At 43.7% G+C, this 19,293-nt stretch overlaps 2 protein-coding genes across 2 annotated transcripts; both read right to left on the bottom strand.

Annotated features, from left to right (window-relative positions):
- Positions 1-2,001: 2,001 nt before the first annotated feature.
- Positions 2,002-5,242, bottom strand: LOC119294456 (ACT domain-containing protein ACR10-like). Its single transcript, XM_037572627.1, has 5 exons — positions 4,529-5,242; positions 3,753-3,858; positions 3,009-3,348; positions 2,628-2,912; positions 2,002-2,517 (listed from the first exon to the last, which is right to left on the bottom strand). The coding sequence occupies exons 1-5, from the start codon at positions 4,941-4,943 to the stop codon at positions 2,374-2,376; spliced, it is 1,290 nt and encodes a 429-aa protein (XP_037428524.1). The 5' UTR covers positions 4,944-5,242; the 3' UTR covers positions 2,002-2,373.
- Positions 5,243-13,154: 7,912 nt separating this feature from the next.
- On the bottom strand, positions 13,155-18,685 carry LOC119294455 (flocculation protein FLO11-like). Its single transcript, XM_037572626.1, has 11 exons — positions 18,045-18,685; positions 17,054-17,188; positions 16,506-16,923; positions 15,984-16,219; positions 15,756-15,884; positions 15,363-15,642; positions 15,205-15,274; positions 14,972-15,102; positions 13,926-14,892; positions 13,644-13,806; positions 13,155-13,510 (listed from the first exon to the last, which is right to left on the bottom strand). Exons 6-10 carry the CDS (start codon positions 15,595-15,597, stop codon positions 13,668-13,670), a joined length of 1,542 nt encoding a protein of 513 aa, XP_037428523.1. The 5' UTR covers positions 15,598-15,642; positions 15,756-15,884; positions 15,984-16,219; positions 16,506-16,923; positions 17,054-17,188; positions 18,045-18,685; the 3' UTR covers positions 13,155-13,510; positions 13,644-13,667.
- Between the last annotated feature and the right edge of the window lie 608 nt (positions 18,686-19,293).

The following is a 19,293-nucleotide window of genomic DNA, read 5'->3' as shown; positions in this document are numbered from 1 at the left end:
CGAATTAGAGTGGCATTGATATTATACTTAAAATAGAGAAAAATGAAATTATCTAAGAACGAATGAATTAGTGGCATTATTATTACCCTTTGGAAATAAAGAAAATAGAAAATGACAAAAATTGCACATAATTTACATGGAAATTATGCTTTTTCATAATATGCAAAAATAAGTTCCCTAAGAAGGAATAAGTTAGTGGAATTTATATTTGATCTTAAACAAAGAAACAAAATGAAAATATTGACACATAATTTACATCGAAATTATGCATTTTCATAATATGCAAGAATAAACATTTTATGGTGGAATTTTCGCAAAAATAGTTCCGTGAGAAGGAATCAGTTAGTGGAATTTATATTTGATCTTAAAGAAAGAAAGAAAAATGAAAATATTGGCACATAATTTACATCAAAATTATGCTTTTTCAAAAATGCAAGAATAAACATATAATAGTGGAATTTTTGCAAAAAAAAAAGTTCCCTAAGAAGGATTCAGTTAGTGGAATTGATATTTGATCTTAAAGAAAGAAAGAAAAATGAAAATATTGACACATAATTTACATAGAAATTATGCTTTTTCATAATATAGAAGAATAAATGTATAATAGTGGAATTTTCCCCAAAAAAGTTCCGTGAGAAGGAATCAGTTAGTGCAATTGATATTTGATCTTAAAGAAAGAAAGAAAAATGAAAATATTGACACATAATTTATAGAAATTACGCTTTTTCATAATTTAGAAGAATAAACGTATAATAGTGGAACTTTCCCAGAAAAAAAGTTCCGTGAGAAGGAATTAGTTAGTGGAATTGATATTTGACCTTACAAAAAGAAAGAAAATGAAATAAAACTAAACAAATTCGAACTAATATTTTTCGTAAGGATAATGAGTTAGCGGCACTGGCATTACTCTTTAAGAAGAAATAAAATAAAATCAATTAAAGCAAACAGTGACCAAATGTACATAAAAATTGTGTTCTTGTCATATGCAAGAACAAGCATAAGGGTGGAATTTCTCAAAAAGAAGTTTGTTAATAAGGAATGAGTTAGAGTGGCATCGATATCACCCTTAAAGAAGAAAGAAGATGAATTAAAAAAATGAAATTTTCTAAGAACAAACGAATTAGTGAGATTACTATTACCCTTTGGGAAAAAGGAATATAAAAAGATGACAAATTGAACATAATGTTTACATAAATTATGTTTTTTGTAATATGCGAGAATAAACATATAATGAGTACTCACATATAATAGAGGAATTTCACAAAAGAATGTTTCTTAGGAAGGAATGAATTGACATTGTAGTTACCATTTAAGAAGAAAAGCGTGGAACAAAATTTGCATAAAATTTACACAGGAATTGTGTTTTTCATAATATGCAAAAAATAAACATTTAATTGTAGATCCTCAGAAGGAATAAATTCCCATTCATACTTAATCTTAAAGAAGAAGAGAAATGAAATAAAATGGAACAAAATCCAAATAATAATCTGTTCTAATAAAGTTAGCAAATAGTGTCCAAATTTCCACAAAAATTGCACTTTTTTTATCATACGCAAGAACAAGCATATAATAGTGGAATGTTCGCAAAAAGAAGTTTCATAAGAGGAAATGAATTATATAATAGTGAAATTTCACAAAAGGAAGTTTCCTAAGAAGGAATACATTGTAGCATTGGTATTGTTCTTAAATAAAAATATAATAAAATAAACAGTTAATCAAAATCAAAATAATGACTATGTAATAATAAATTAGTGGCAATGAAATTACCCTTTAAAAAAGAAAAGAAACTTCAAAAACTTGCACAGAACTTTGCACTGAAACTGCATCAGAAAAGTGTAAGTTTGTATCCCCGCAAAAAAAAAATGTAAGTTTGTATGGATGTATGTTGTTTCTTTCGATGCTTCCGTTGTTGCACCACAAAAGTGTAAAGTTTGTATGGACGGCCCCTTTTATCTAAATAAAAATAATAAAATCAGCAAGCATTGCCAACTATTAGTAGTATTGTCAGAATCACTTCCTTAATTTGCCCTAGTGTGCTAATCACTAGCTAGCTAATACTAGTCCACCAGCTGAGCTGGGCAAAGATACACTACATACTTGAGATACAACAACACAGGTCTATGCACCATCATTTCATTGCCTAACAACAACACAAGGCAAGTATTTCAGACTGATGCAGTATGAACTAACTAGGAACAACCTGAAACCACTTAATTTACAACAGAAGCAGCAGCAGCCATCAACATCCCTCCCTATGTACAACGAGTCGATGACACCTACTTTTACACAAAACAAACAAATTAAGCCGGTCCCTGTCTTTTGCAACAAGACTGAATATGTCAAGGAAGATGCATGGTGTGACCAGTCGGTCAGTCAGTCCCAGCCCATGAGCATGTTGGTGACGCCATCGACAATCTTGCTCCGCACCGAGCACGAGAGCTCGTGGTCGTCCTCGCCCAGGTGCACCCTGTACACCTCCCACTCCCTGTCGTCCACCACATGCCTCCCGATCTCGGCCTGCAAACCATTCATCAAAGAAAGTTTGGTTACATTACTGAACAACTGGTAAGTGCGAGGTGTGTGGTTGTCAGATAGGAATGAACATGGTGGACACACGATTTCATTACCAAGAAGACTCGTCTATGGAGGTTCTTGAGCGCGAGGGTGATGTCATAGAACACCAGCGGCCTACCCTTCCCGGACACCTCCACCGGGTTTGCCACCAGCAGCTCCGCGTCGGGGCCCCGGTTCACCAGCGCCACGCGGAGCGGCCGCAGCAGCTCCGTCCTCAGCCGAGAGCACATCGTCCTCTGTTTCTGCTGGTCGAGTATCTTTTTCCCGTCCGACTGCACCGCGAACAGGTCCACCTCGCACCGGCCCTTCTGGCCCGCGTAGAACCGGCCATACGAAATCTGAGAGCAAACGAGTTTCCCTTATTTGGTAACCCAAAGAGATATAAATTCTGCGGACGATAATATCTATTTTATGGTCCTGAACTTTGTTGTTACCTGGATGTTGCAGTCTTTGACTGTTCTCATGATGTCGTACAGGAGGCCCTTGTGGTCGCCGCACTGGATCTGAATCAGGGTGTGCACGGGGCTGAGGGAGTTGTCCATTGTGACCGACAGTCTACTGTCGGACCTCGAGCGGCTCGACTGCTCCTCAATGACATCTACCTCGCTGAACATCTGCTCCAGGACAAGAGGCGACAACAATGCTGAAGCTTGGAGGCAAGAAGACATGTCCTCCGTCGCGGATTCTATTTCGCAACTCGTCACCGAGTCACCCAAGACGCTCTGCAGCTTTTCATAGGCCTCTTCCCTTCTGCTCTTTGTGTGTAGAAGTTCCCTGAAATCATTGCACAAGGTATCCATTCATTTGCCGTCACAAAGACAAAGGTATGAAATACTGAAGATAAAGCAAAAGGAATCCTGTGCTTCAAATGATGGACCTTGCTGAACATAAAGTACACAACTGAAGATAGCTTGATAAACTAAAAAACATGAGTTAACAAGTTCATACTGCTCAGGCAAGTAATTGGCGACTTATAGAGAATCATATACTCTCATCGTAATATCGCAAGGAAAATCATGCAGATCCTAAGATAATACCATATCCCTTGAGAGAAATGAACACTTTTAACCAGCAGTTTGTAAAAGTCAATAATAAAGGTGCGAACAATGCTTTATTATGGGATTGACAAACAAAAGAACATATATGAGGCAGCGAAAAGGAGGAGATAAGAAATGGACCTGGCATCAGTGATGAAGAAAAGGTCCATGACTCTGCCGTCGGGGGTGGTGGAGACCTTGACCCTCCTAATCGTGAGCTCCATCTCACACAGCACACACGTCACGTCTGCAAAACACATAATTCCCAGCAGGCAGGTCTGGATTAGACATTTATCTTTTACAGATTTTGAAGCCTTTCATACTGTTCCACTAGAAAAACATTTCTACAACATATCCATTAAGACCTCCAAGTGAGAACTACACATCCTAAATTTTTACAATTATCATATACTAGGAAATACCAGGGTCACAAGAATTGAGGTGACAAACAATATTAGTTGACTGACAAGAATACGCATCGATTATATCGCAGTAGATAAACATGTGAATTCCTCCGGTTGCGTGTGTGAGCGGTCTACCAGGAGACTAATGAATGATACTCTACCAAGAAACCATAGAAGAAAGTCAGTCAGTTAGTCAATAGTCAATGTAATTCGGAGGGCTCGGATGTCCGATCAGGCGAGTCATAGGGGGGAAACACATGTATGTTTTCTTCAGTGAGTCAGTCAGTAATATCATACACTAGTCACTAGTGCCAAACAAAATAGTAATTCTTGTAAAACGGCATCGTTGGACATAGACAGGATCGATAGAGCAGTACCTAGAAAGAAGCTGCGCAGAAATTGAGTTAACCAATTAGGCAGTTCGTTGACAAACACACACAGTATCTAATAATAATAATCTGAAGCAGAGATATGATAGGTGTCGAACTGAAGTCTATCTAGCAGTAGTATTACCGTGGAGGAGGCCCATCCGGTCGTAGCAGCAGAACTTGAGGAGGAACACCTGGGGCTCCCCGGCGGGGAGCGCGAGGCCGTCGCCCCGGAGGCCGGCGGCGGCGAGGTAGGCGGTGTCGACTCCGAAGGGCGCGGGGACGGGGCAGAGGTCGACGAGGCGCTCCTTGAGGAGGTCCCATGCGACGGGGGGCCGGCCCCGGCGCGAGGCGGCGACCCAGAGCACGATGTAGCACCAGCGGCCGTCAGTGCTCATGTCGCCCTTGTGGACGTTGAGGCCGAAGAGGAGGACGAGGCGGCAGAGGTCGCAGCCCAGGCCGGTCTTGTCCGGGCAGCTGACGGTGACCACCGTGGGGTCCCCCGCGCCGTCCCCGTGCACGATTTGGACCACCTCGTCGCTCGGGCTCGGGATCCCCATCCCTCTCTCCCTCTTTTCTCTGGTGGCGAGAGATGGAATCGAAAATCAAAAATCAAATCTTTGGGTTGGGCTGGTTGGGTTGGTTGCTCCGTCAGGCCGTCCGTCCGGAAAGGGGAAGAACTTTGCTCCCACCGTCCCCGCTACGCTACTCACTAGTGGTATGAGTAGTAGGGTGGATATGGACTGGTCGGGGTGTGTTGGTGGTGGCCGGCCGGAGGCGGAGGGGAAGGGGAAGGGGACGAGGAATCTTGGGGACTGGATTCCTCCAACGCTCTTGGCATAATAATCTGAGTGAGGATGCCAAAGATACGGCCGGGAGGGAGGGTATTATCCTTCTTGCTGTACGTATAAACAAAACGAACCGTACGTGTACGTGTATGGTGCAACCCAAGAGCAAGAGGTCACATGCATAAAACCAGCATCCTCCAACACATCCCTGGATTATGCCACGTACCTTTCCGTTTTTCTCTATGAAAAATCTTTGATATATTCATCAATTTTCATAGCAGTAAGAGGAACACTCGAAATAACAAAAAAAATTACAAGCATGTTCATGGACCACTAACGAGCATTGGAGCGAATCGAAGGCGCGCCTCTCTCATGACCTTTTCCTCACCTGATCCGGACAAATCTTATCGTAGTGGACAGCCAGAGACCGTCGTTGTAAGGTCTCACAGCACCGGCGCACGAGAACAACAACCGCGCCGATGAATATGAAGCGTAGATCAGATGGATATAACTTGTAGACACATGAATGTAGACGGACGAAGACTAGATGCAAGTAGATTCATCGAAGACAAACGCTAATTGAGTCCCGCTGGATCCGCCGGAGACGCGCCTCCACACATCCTCCGACGACACTAGACACACTGCACGAACAAGGGATAGCCGGGGAGAACCCGACATCGTTGCTCAAACACAAACCCTTACAAAATAGAAAAGACACCTAAAAGCGGAGCAGGAGCCCTCCAAACACCCTAAGGACCTCGCGGCGACACCAACAAGAGGCAAGGAAGCCGTAATTGCCCTAGAGTCACCAGAGGCACATCAAATTAATCATGTTACTAAAACGTCCAACACTTGTAACAAGTATGACCAAAACAAATCAAATCAAATATGACTAAAACCTCAACCAAATCAAAAAAGTTCATGTGTTTCCCTACTCATACTCAAATCAAAGTAAATGTTATCAAAGCATCAAATAAATCTAAACTTCTATAACCCCCCCCCCCTCCCCCCGGTGCGGGCGGGGTTGGCACGTAAAGTTTTTTTTAACACAATACAATCGAAGTCACTCACATACACGAGCATAGACTCATCCTTATGAACGCACGCACGCACACCCTATCCCTATAAGCACCTCCGAGAGACTGGGCCGGCATAGCATTTTGAGATTTTACAAAGTCACCACAGGCGTCTCGCAGTCGACGAGGACGTCCCACATACTTACAATTAGCTAGTATATATAAGGAGGACAATAATCTTTGCAACATAACTTTTGTTGAAAATTTTGTGTCTAGGAATAAAAAGAAAGAAAAAGGAAACAAAAAAAGTGTGTGTCTTGCATCCCATCCTAGGAGGAGGGGAATCAGAGCACCAGTACTAGATTGAAGATTCAAACTTGGGAGGCACATCGAAGAATAGTCTTTCCTCATGCATGTGGCATGGACAATACTTTCCACAAGTGAGAGCGACATGTGGTGCAATTTGTACCGTGTATATATTGCAAAGTGGCGATGGGGACTGAAGACTGTAGCTCGGCTTTGTCCCCGGTAAGTAAGCAAACACGTGCCACATCACAACAAGTCAAGCACAAAAGTGAAGAGAGAGGTTGAAAAATAAGGCAAACCCAAAGATCCACATCGCTGTCTGCCTTGATCTCCCCTTCTGCTTTTTATGGTGGTGGTGGCATTTCTTAATTTTACCACTTGTAGTTGTGAGAGTACCACGTACAAGAAATCCATCCACCCACCCAATGGTACAAACAATTGAGCCGTCCATTTGGTATCCATCCATCTCCATGTCCCTGTCGACCGGGTTGGCATGATATGCAGTAACGCACCGTGCAGTACAATACGTCTGCTGCTGTGTGGACCCGACCTCATATGTCATCGGTATTACAACATCGTACAATACTATGGAAGATCTCAACGGCCCGTCCCTCTCACGGACACACCACACGTCGCCGGCGGCTCCATCGGTGGATTGCTCCAAGGGTGTGGGTGTTGGTGTGGCGATCAAATCCCAACCACACATGCCCCAGGGTTACTAGGTCATCTTTACATGTTATGTTTTGTCGCCCATTTCATCATCATGTTTTATTTAGCTGATTGTTTTTACTACTTTATCCGTTTCATAATATAGGATCGTTTTTCAAGCTATGTTAGCTTGAGAAACGATCTTATACTGTGAGACGGAGGAAGTACCATCCATGAGTTGCATACATAATATAGACAGACCAGCGGCTTAGCCAAGCGAGGTTTTATTTATTTGTCCCGGGGGCAGCAACCAGGTTTTGTTCTATCTACAATTAACCATGGAACCATTCTTTGTCTTTTCATTGCAAGGATGAAGGACACAAACAATACAATTGTTGTTTTCTCATTGCAAGGATCCAAAGGGTATATTCTTATAGACAAATTAAAGAACAGAGAAGCAAATTCAGAGCCACCATATTTCATCCTGCATAAGTTTTTGCGTGGAACGTACTTGAATATGTACCGTGTATGGCCAAGCTGCGATGGAGACTGACAGTAGCCACCTTTGTGCCAAATAATCAAACACGTGCCACAATGGCCCACATGACAACAAGTCAAGCAGTTGTAAAGCAGCAGATCACGAGCTGCCCTGCTTCTCATTTCAGGTTGAAAAATCCAACCACCATTGCAGTGCCCCCAACCCAAGTCCATCGTATGAAGATTCACATCGCTTTCTGGCTTTGGTCTGTGCTGCCTTTTATTTTTAATATGCTGGAGGTGGTGGCATTTCTTAATTTTACCACTAGTACTACTACTACTTAATTTGTACCACCACGTACTAGAAAAATTGTAATTCTAGCTGACATCCACCCATCTACGATGTACAGACAATTGAAGTCCGTCCGTCTATTTGGTATTCACTTAATCTAATCCATGTCCTTGTCTCGAGCGTCGTGGATACTCCTCCCACCATGGACCCTTTCATGGCCGCGTGCGTGTAGCGATCAAATCCGAATTACACAGGCCGCTCTACGTCATCTTCTAACGTTATGTTTCATCATCATCATCATATGATTTTCTTTTTTGTGAAGATGACTCTTATTTATTTTAAAAGCTCACCAAACACAAAGTACCCTAAATATTCATCATCAAACGACCACTTATATGAGGGCTGCTAACAGCGAGGTTTATTTTATCAAGGAACGGACAACCAGTTTTGTCCGGGCAACAATTGGCCATGGATTGCATTGTTTTTCATTGCAAAGAAGAAGATCCACAGTGCACATTTCTCTACACTTAGACAAAAGATGCATGAGAAAACACGGAAGGGACATATACAATGAGTGAGTGAGTGATGAAATATTCCTACTGGTGGAGTAGAGCAGAGTGGGAGTCTAATACAGTGAGTGAGTGAGTGATGGCTGTCAGATCTGAATCTCAGCTACCATTCCTACTATTTGGATACATACACCACCAAAGTCCAAAGAGTAACCACTTATTAGCTACCAAGAGTAACTAACTAACTAAACACACGACCAAAGAATAACTCTCTTACTTCCTTCATCTCAAAGCAAACTTCTCTTATTACTAATCCTGCACAAGATTATCATTATTATTATCTTCAAAACAAAGGTACTGCTTTCTGTAACAACTAGCTACATAAATACTCCCTCCGTCCTATAATGTCTGACGTTTTTTGATGCAGTGTAGTGTCAAAAAATGTCTTACATTATGGAACGGAGGGAGTACAAATTAATCAAGGATATGTGTTATTTCCTCCGCACTAAATTGCCAGCTGATTCACAAAAGGAACCCCACCAAGTTTCATAGCACGATTACCCAAACAAGGTACTGGGTTTCTTGGAGCAACTCATAAGCTGGTCTGCGGTGGTAGTTCATGATGAACTATGCAAACGTGTAAAGAGACACTTTTGGTGCACACAAGCCTAGGCATACAATTTAGCTTGAGAATGTGCACCACCTATTTCCTAACTACTGGCTGCACCAAGTGAACAAAATTAACATTTGCTAATTTAAAGTCAATCATCATGCATGCACACCTAGGCATACAATTTAGTTAGAGAATATGCACCACCCAAATGATTTCCTAGATGTGAACAAAATTGACATGTATTAATTTAGAGTCGGTCATCGTGCACGAACACCTAGGTATACATAAAATTTAAGCTTGAGAATGTGCTTCACCCGCACGATTCTCAAGCTGCCCGCATCATGTGAAGTTAAGATATACTCTCTTCGTTTTTATTTAGTCCGCGTGTTAGTTTTGGTCAAAGTCAAGCTTTGTAAACTTTGACGAAATATATAAACAAAAATATTAACATATGCAATAACAAATCAATACCATTAGTTTCATTATTGAATGTACTTCTACATTGTATAGGTTTTTTATGGTAAATGTTTATATTTTTTTCTATAAATTTGGCCAAACTTTATAAAGTTTGACTTCAGTCAAACCTAATATGCAGAGTAAATTAAAACGGAGGGGGTATTAATGTAGAGTCAGCCATCGTGCACGCATGCCTAGGCAGACAATTTACCTTGAGAAAATGCACCACCCACACGATTCCCTAGCACCACACCATGTGAACAAAATTAACATGTACTCCCTCCGTCCCAAAATTCTTGTCTTACATTTGTCTAGATACGGATGTACCTAATACTAAAACGTGACTTGATACATCCGTATTTGGACAAATCTAAGACAAGAATTTTGGGACGGAGGGAGTACATTCAGAGTGAGTCATCGTGCACTCAAGCACAGGCATACAATTCAGCTGGAGAATGTGCATTACCAACATGATTCCCTAGTTGGCCGCACCACATGAACATAGCTAGCATGTACTCCCTCCGTCCGAAAATACTTGTCATCAAAATGGACAAAAAAGGATATATTTAAAATTAAAATACATCTAGATACATCTCCTTTTATTCATTTTGATGACAAGTATTTTCAAACGGAGGGAGTATTAATTAGAGACATTCATCACACACACACAGATATACATTTTCACTTAAAAATGTGCACCCACCCACATGATTCCCTAGCTGGCTACACCATGGGAACAAAATTGACATATACTCCCTCCATTCCACATTATTTGTCTCAAAAGTGGATAAAATGGATGTATTTGCAATTAAAATACGTCTAGATACATCCATTTCTGTGACAAGTAATTTCGGACGGAGGGAGTATTAGTTTAGAGCCAACCATCTTGCACGCACGCCTAGGCATACTATTTAACTTGAGGATGTGCACCACCCACACAATTCCCTAGGGGGCTGCACCATCTGAACAAAGTTGACATGTACTCCCTCCGTCCGGAAATACTTGTCATAAAAATAAATAAAAGGGGATGTATCTAGATGTATCTTAGTTTTAGAAACATCCCTTTTTGTCAATTTTGATGACAAGTATTTTCGGACGGAGGGAGTATTAATTTAAAGCCAGTCATCGTGCACGGACGCTTAGGCCCTTCTTAGATGCCACTTGTCTTATACTGATGTATTATCTTGTGGGTATTCCCCCACTAATCTTGAAATATAAGCAGGGGATCAAGTTTGCAATAAAAATAAAAGAAAAAAACACACGTGCCACACCGGCCCACCGTTGCAGTACGGTGAAGTGCTTCCAACCCAACCCAACTCCACCATACAAAGAGTATCATAGGAAGGAGGGAAGATCCACATCGATGTCTGCTTCAATTTGTGTTGCTGCTTGTTTTTCTTCTTCTTTTTATGGTGGGGATGGCGGTATTTCTTAAATTTACCACTAGTACTACTAGTTGTACTACGATGGTACAACCAAAATTCTTAAGATGGACAATTCAAGTCCGTCCATTTGGTATCCACCCAATTCATCCACATGTCCTTGTCACGCGTGTCGCCGTCAGCTGGATACTACTCCCTCCATCGATCCGTCCATGGGCACGGGTAGATCCCATCTCAGGCCGTGTGTGGCAATCAAATCCTAATTACACATGCCGTGCTACGTCATCTTCTAACTTTACGTTTCGTCATCATCATCATCATATCGAATATACCGTTTGTTTCAGCCATCATCCATGAGTTACATACATACAGGGAGGTTGCTAACCCCACCCAAAAAAAAGGGAGGTTGGTAACAGATAACAACCATGTTTGTTTTAGGGCAATGTTATTCAGTGAACCGTTTGCTGGGAAATGATGGAAAAACAAACATTTTTCGCGGCAATTGTATTGCCTAGAGCATGGCAATCTTTTCAAGCGAACATGGCAACTTTTACAGCAAATTCTTGTTTTGCCTGAAATTACCATGTGTTCCTGAAGAACTTGTCATTCTCCCACAAAGTAATATGCCATAAAAAATATACGCAAATGCCGTGCCTTTCAGCGAAAGTTTGATGGATATCGTGATCCTTATCTTATCAAGGAACCAAGAAAAACAATTTGCCCAAAACTGAGGGCTCCATTCATGAAGATATTGATGAAGAAGATAGGAGAGCCCGAGTGACGCCCGGCGAGCTGGATGACCCAGAGTTCACTCAGAAGATGAAGCATCTGACATTGGTGGGCGAGAATATGTACGAGCATATATGGAATATGATCTCGCGACAAAGATGAAGCATCTGACATTGGCAAAACCTCGATGGAGATTGGCAGCAGCCTTTGTGTTGTGCCAATAATCAAACACGTGCCACACCAACCATGCTTCTCCATTTTAGGCCGAAAAATCAACCATGCATGCATATGGTCCAGTCCAGTGCAGTGCAGTGCCACCAACTCCATCATTAGATAGGAAGGAAGATCCACATGACATTGCTGCCTGCCTTTGATTTGTGCTGCTTTTTTTGTTTTGTTTATGGGGTGGTGGCATTTTCTTAGATTTACCACTAGCTAGGAGAAAGTAGCAGAAGCATCCATCCATTCATTCGGTATGTTACAACCAAAATTGCCGTGTGTGTGTTCGTCATTTTTTATCCCACCCGCCCTCTGTTTCATAAAGCAGTGCATATTTTGTTTTCTCAAAGTCAACCATACACATGTTTTACAAAGTTTTAAAGAAAACATATCGATCATTAAAATACAAAAATCAATATCACTAGGTTCATCATGCAGATTACAGTTATAATTTTATTTATTTATTTAGCGTTTTAGATGTCGATAGTTTATCCTACAAAAATATGCAGTACACTATGGAACGGAAGGAGTACGTAGATACATACAGGCTGCTAACAGATGAGCTTATTTTATCGAAGGTACGTACCAACCAAGAGCCAATGTTGTCCCAGCAACAATTAACCAAGAAATGCATATATTTTTTACACACAATGGTACAGACCAGCTGGCTAGCTACCTGCTAATACTGTAGTATGTCCATCAACGTATGTATCTACGTACCTACCCTGCTGAGGTGAAACACTGTACGCCACTGATGGTAGCGGTGGAGTAGACAAAAACTACTGCTCTGCCAGATCTGAATCTCAGCTTGCATTTCTACTCCACAAGCAACTAAGTGTATTATTAGCCTACGCTCAAAAAAAAAGTGTATTATTAGCCAAGGAGGGAGGTAGGAGTAGTAACTAACTAGACCACCAAATTTCACTCCTTCCTTCCTCTCAAAGCAAACTTCATTACTCCACGCTGGTGCAGTTCTGATCTATCTATTGCTCAAAGGGCGGGCTGTAACCGCTTAGTATTAACTCAGATAACATGAAGGTCATCGAAACCATGAACAATGGAGGACGGTCATCTAGTACAGCGGCGACAGTGTTTGACGATTGTTATCTTTTAGCATGTGACTTTCCCATTACTAAATTTTAAGCATTGCAATAGAGAAGCAAATATGGTCGCACATGAACTTGCTAAGTTAGCTAGATTTTCTTCATCTTTGAACTGGTTTGAGGAGCCCTTGAGTGAAACTGTACCCCTCCTCATAAACGATGTACGTACTTGTTATTGCAAATGAATAAAGTTTCTATGTTCTTTTCAAAAGAAAAAAAAACTTCATTACTAGTACAACAACAAACAACATTTCCATTATTATTTTCACAACAACAAGTTACTACCAACATATATACCTATAGTACTACCTGCTACATTCTGTAACAACCAACTGCCAACATATATAACTAGCTGCTCCCTCCGTTCCATAATTCTTGTCATGGTGGTTTTAGTCCAAACAACAACAAGAATCAGGAACGGAGGGAGTCGACAACATCTTGTGCTGTTTATTACCTCCGATCCGCACTAAATTCACAGACACAAGAAAAGAAGAAGAAGAATAGCTGCATCCAGTTCCAAACCGGACGTACTGCTGAGTTTGTTGAAGCAATTCATTATGCAGTGGATGAGCTCCTGAAGCGTTCCTTCCTGCGGTGCTTAATCATCAGTTGGTTGCATTGCATTTGCATACATCCTCAAGTATGGACTACACAGATGCTAAAAAACAGAGACACAAAACAGATTTAATTTTAATTTCATAGTACCACACCACTTTCTGTACCTTAATTTCTTCCATCTTCGTCGCCTATTCGTCCCGGAACGACACCGCCTTTGAACAAGAGGCCGTCCTCCCCGACGACGGATCGCTCGTCCTCTTGCTCGCGCTTCTCGACAGGTTGTTGTTAAACCCTTTCGGCCACGCTTCTTCTTCTTCGCAGATAACTCTGCAATTGCGTTACGTGCTTCAGGATCGATATATGGAGAAAAAGTATGCAGGCATGAATATGTACAGACAGATAATGATGTAAACCAAGGCGGCGATCGATCGGCATTACGTGCGTACCCTTCCTGGTGACTGCGCGACGAAGAAGAAGAGCGTTTAAGTGCACTGTCGAGCAGGCGGCCACTGCAATTTTCTGCGGGCTTCAGTGCGCCGAGAGGAGACAGCTCCGGAGACGACGGGTACTCGAGCTGCGGGAAACACGGCTTGTACGACGACGTCTGCACCAAGCTGAAGCCGCCGGGGTGGCTCGGCCCGCAGGCCATGAGGCGCATCAGCAGGTTGGCCGGCTTCAGCCTACCGCTGACGGAGCCGCCCGTGGCAGCAGCAGCAGCAGCAGCAGCCCTGTCGTCCTCCACCGGCAGAGGAAGGCACCTCCTCCTGCCGGCCGCCTCCGCCCGTATCAGAGACTGCAGGGTCCCGCTCCTCCTGCTGCGAGGCTGGTCCTCCCCTGCGGGCGCACGCGTGCAACGGGATTCCTCGTCCACGACGATCTCCGGCCCTTCCGGCGATGATGATGCTCTTGCTGTGCCCTGTCTGTGCTGCAGCTTCACGTCGTCCCACCGCGCTTTATCATCCGTCTGTGTGGCCGCGTCGCTCCCTGCCGCTGCGGGTTTGGGAGGGCTGGGTGAGCTTGTATCTGAGGAAGCCATGCTTGTCTTGGGGGAGGAGATGCTCGAGGAGCCTGAATGTGGTGGCAATCTGCATTGCTCTTCATCCCCAGTGGTGGATGCAGATGGTGATGACAGCGAGACCAGCTGGAGAAGTCGCGGTGGCACCGCGTGCTCTTTCATGGCTGGAACAACAGCTGCACGAGCTGTTGTTGTTGTTGTTGATGGTGGTGGTGGTGGCGGCGGCGGCGGTACTTCCTCTTTGATGACTGGAACTGCAGGGTAAGTTGTAGGAGTAGGAGACGGAGACTTGGAAGTCCACCCCTGGTTCGATGATCCAGGAGAAGGAGGCGACTCTTGTTGTCGAGCCGGCTTGCAGGGCTGAACCTTTGCACATGCTGCATTATTCTGCTGATGATCTGAAACAGTAGCATATGATCAAGTAGCAGTTTAAAAAAGAAACAAATTACAGTTGCTCATGATCCATGGAATTAATACCTGGCATTGGCAGGGGCTTTGAGTGGTCGAACGGGAGCTCGGAGCCCTTGAGAACGTACTCTGTTCCTTGCGTGGGCAGCAGCAGATCATCCGCAGAAAGGTCGTGCCACACGAACCCAGTCTTGTAGCTCCTGCATTGCATCGTTGCAGCTTATGAATAAACACAATGTTTGTTGGACAACAGACGGGTCTCGAGATCGACCGCAATTCGATCGATGGGTGTATGTAGGTACCTTTTGCAGGACCAGGAATACTTGGCTGCCATGCCCTTCCCTCTCAGGGCGTCCAGCCGGCCAATCACATCTGAACAAACAAATTGCAATCATTCATGGTAAGTCATCATCCTACAATAAACTACTGATCAGGCACCAGCTGCAGCTTACTAACTAACCTCGCAGGTAGAGGCCTTGCGGGGAGGCGAGGGGCACCTCCATGAAGTGCGGGTGCTCCAGGTGGTGATTCCGGCACAGGTAGTACACCACCGCCGCCCTCGTCCCTGGCTCGTGCCTCCTGGTCGGCGGCGGCGGCTCCGGCTCCACCCTGACTGCCTTGGTGCGCATCCCGGACGGGCTGGCGCGCCGCCTCGCCCTCCCCTCCATCGCGCTCCGTGGATCCTCCAACGACATGTATGGGTGTGTGTGTGTGTGTGTGTACAGTCTGATCAACCTACACTGCAGACATTATAAGAAATAGCAGAGTGAGACCAAGCAAGCTGTGAACAAGACAAGGCAGCTAGGTAGGCAACAAGGAGGTAAACTAAGGGGAGGGAGAACAAGGAACAGACCTGCTGCTGCTGCTCCTGGATGGATTATCACTGACTATCAGGTCTTGCTGCTGCTTCGTCTTCCCTAGCTAGCTCTGGGTTCAGAAGGGGCCGAGCCCTTTTGTAAATGAGGCCCTGCCTGCTGCCTGCCTGGTAGGAGGAGAGGAGTGTTGGGTAAGAAAGAATGAAAGTCATACGGGGACATGTAGTTGCTGCGCACATGGGGCACATGTAGGATGGCCACAGTACAGTTGGACTTGCTGGGTGAGTGAGTGAGATTTGCTTAGTTGGTTTCACTTTTACTCCATGCAACAGCCATGCCATGCAGTGCAGTGGAGCCACCTTTCTCCTTTCCTGGGAGCTTTGCTTTGCCTTTGCATCTCCAGCTTTTTCCACATATACCGATGCTTGCTTCCAGTGCAGACTAGTGAGTGGAGCGCCTCTTGGGTCTCGCCCTCTTTCATTTGATTCCCATGTCCTGGAGCCTATAATAAGATACAAGTAAGCAAATACCTTTCATACCCAGCAGTAGCATCACTCAACTTAAGTACACAGTTTCAGGGAAGAGAGAAATTTCAATGCACAGACTAGACTGATACAAGTAACAACAGAACTACTTCGATACCGAGCATTACTAAATTTAAGTTTAAACTTTCCAGGGAGAGCATAGAACTGAGTTATATCCTAGATTTGGCAGAACAAACCTCTAACATTATCTGGAATAAATCAGCAGGTCCTAGAAAAATACAACCAATTTCCAATAATGGCTACCTGCAAAGGCATCAGGTGCTAACCACTCTAGCAGAGCAGACATGAGCAACTTACTTAGATGACAATCTTTACATGCATCATCATGTCCTGCAAAGAGCAATCCAGTGAGAAGTACTACTTGCTGAGTTTGGTAGTATAACACTTTTCAGGATTCCTCCTAGAAAGGGCAGAATTATTGTTGGTTACGCCACCTTGTCCTTTGGCCGAATGGAATGTCAACTAATCAGCACGTCTAATCAACCAAATGCCTATCTGCCACAGGACTCAAAAAAATCTTGTACTTGTGTGCGCCCATTTAAAGAGTAGCTGCACAGGACGCCTACGTAGATGAAAAGGCTATAAATTGTGTACCAGTGACATGTTGAAATGTGCTGTGGAGAGACACAAAGTCATGAAAGAGCTAAATAGCCAAGAGGATCTGAAATGGTACAGGAAATGGGCAGCTGTCAGTAGTGCAAAGCGCAGCTCAGTGAGAAGTACTTGCTGAGTTTAGTAGTATAACCCTTTTCAGGATTCCTCCTAAAAAGGGCGGAAGTATTGTTGGTTACCCCTGCTTTGTCTTTTTGGCTGAACGGAATGTCAACTAAGCAGCGCGTCTAATCAAACTGATGCATGTCTTCCATAATGCCTCATCAACTAGTCCCCCACATGCTGGAAGATCTCCGTCGAAAGTTGCAGCTGATCTGTAAACATAAATGTTTCATTGAGGGTCAGTAAGTAAGTAAATGCATTTGAGAATTCAGATAAGCTCGATGTCCAAGTAATAATATGGTTAAATTTCGTCAAGCAGTAAGTTAAGGGAACCAAATACTCCTAGGAAGATCCATAATCCAGAGCATGTTGCATGTGGTAGAAAGCAGGACTCAGAAGTCACGACTGTACTTTTGTGCGCCATTTAAAGAGTAGAGCTGGACACAGAACACCTATGTAGATGATACAGCTAAAAATTGTGTACCAGTGATATGTTGAAATGTGCTGGAGAGACGCAAAGTCATGAAAGAACTAAATAGGCAGGAAGGATATGATAATTTGAAATCAGTACGACATTTCCTTACAGGAAATGGGCAGCTGTTAGTAAGGCCAAGAAATTAACTGATTGAATGGAAAATGTACTTTTAGCAGCACCAACAACAGTGTGCACAGAGGATTGGCAGAATTTCCTTGATGCCGACTGAATCGGCCGTTGATAAAATCAAGACATGATTGTACTTGTGTGCGTGTTGAAATAAATCGGAATAGATGCCGAGAGCACCTAGTAAAGCTAGTATGAATCTTGGACCACTCACTCATAGCTAACATGTGATGAATTGCAATGGAGGATCACAAAGTCGTGGAATGAAGTAAATAGGCAAAAGGATGTGAGTTAATACGATCATTCCTTACGGGAAATGAGCAGTCGAATGAGCGGAACGAGTAGTGTTGGCAACGCTATGGTGCTGAGCTATACATTGCTGGTCACCAAAATATGACTGACTGAATCATCTAGAGTATTATGTGAAACTGGCAACAAAATTCAGACATGATGTATGTATACAACACCTCATGCCGGAAAATGGATCACCGGAGCACCTCGGCCTTCTTCTTCTCCCTCCCCTTGAGGAAGAGGAAGAGGAAGACCGCCCTGCCGACCAGCTCGCGCATGGACCCCGGCGTTGAGCCTTTTTTTCAACTCCAAGAACCACTTGCTGTCTTCCTTCCTCAGCCCCTGAAACTCATTCAGGTAATGCAGGTTGCTGTGCTTTGCCTAGAAGAGCTTCTCCTGCAAGACCAAGACCAAGACGGTCTCGGTGGTCCTGGTGCTGCGCAGGAGGCGGAGGGCAGGCCGCCGGTGACGGGGCGGCCGAAGCGGGCGAAATGGACGGCGGGGAAGGCGTCGATGGCGCTGCGCATCAGGAGGTGGAAGGGGCGCGGGGCGGCGAGGAGAGGTCGCCGGAGCGGAGGACTCCTATTGGTCTTCATGGCCCTGCTGCTGCTGCTACAGGTGGTGGTGGGATGTGGGTGTAGATGGAGGTGGAGAGGGAGAGCAGCGTGAGGAGGAGGAAGGCGATGAGGATGACGGCGGCGACGGCGTGGGCGGAGGAGGAGGAGGAGAGGAAGGCCCCGCGCCCACCAAGGAGCGGCGACGGCGATGGACGGGACGGCGGCGAGATCTGGTTGGGCCAACCGGCCGAGAAGCAGCACTTGTGTTCGTCCGGCCCATCATCACTTCTCTTTCGAGCAAAGTCTACATGCATGTGCTACAAAATAGAAGAAAATTAGAGTTAGTGGGGATCAATTATTTAGGCATATAGTATTCTATCTATGGTAAAAAAAAGAAAAAAAAGGCAAAAAGAAATGTTTTTTTTTGAATTATAACCTAGTATGACATACTACTTGCTCACTAAACCGACTCACACATGTACTCCCTCCGTCCCATAATGTAAGACATTTTTTGACACTATACTAGTGTCTAAAAACATCTTATATTATGAGACGAAGGGAGTAATACATAGTGAGCAGTATAATTTATATACTACCTTTGATCCACATAATAAGTGTCACGGTTGTGAGTTCAAAACTATGATATTTATTTTGGATAGAAAGGAGCATTGTATACCGTGTAAGTTGCCGACAATAACAAAACTCTAGATAAAAATGACAATGAAATCGACGTCACACCTTCTTATAGGCGTCAAAACACTCTCGGAGACACCAAGACTCCTAGGGACAAGATATGAAAGTTTATCTAGAGCCATCATAATACCTAAATATAAATGAATGCTATTTATTTAAATTAATACTGAGTTTT

Source organism: Triticum dicoccoides, chromosome 4B (assembly GCF_002162155.2).
Source record: "Triticum dicoccoides isolate Atlit2015 ecotype Zavitan chromosome 4B, WEW_v2.0, whole genome shotgun sequence".
Lineage (NCBI taxonomy): Eukaryota > Viridiplantae > Streptophyta > Magnoliopsida > Poales > Poaceae > Triticum > Triticum dicoccoides.
The sequence above is the reverse complement of the archived record's forward strand: the minus strand, read 5'-3'. Positions and strand labels throughout refer to the sequence as shown.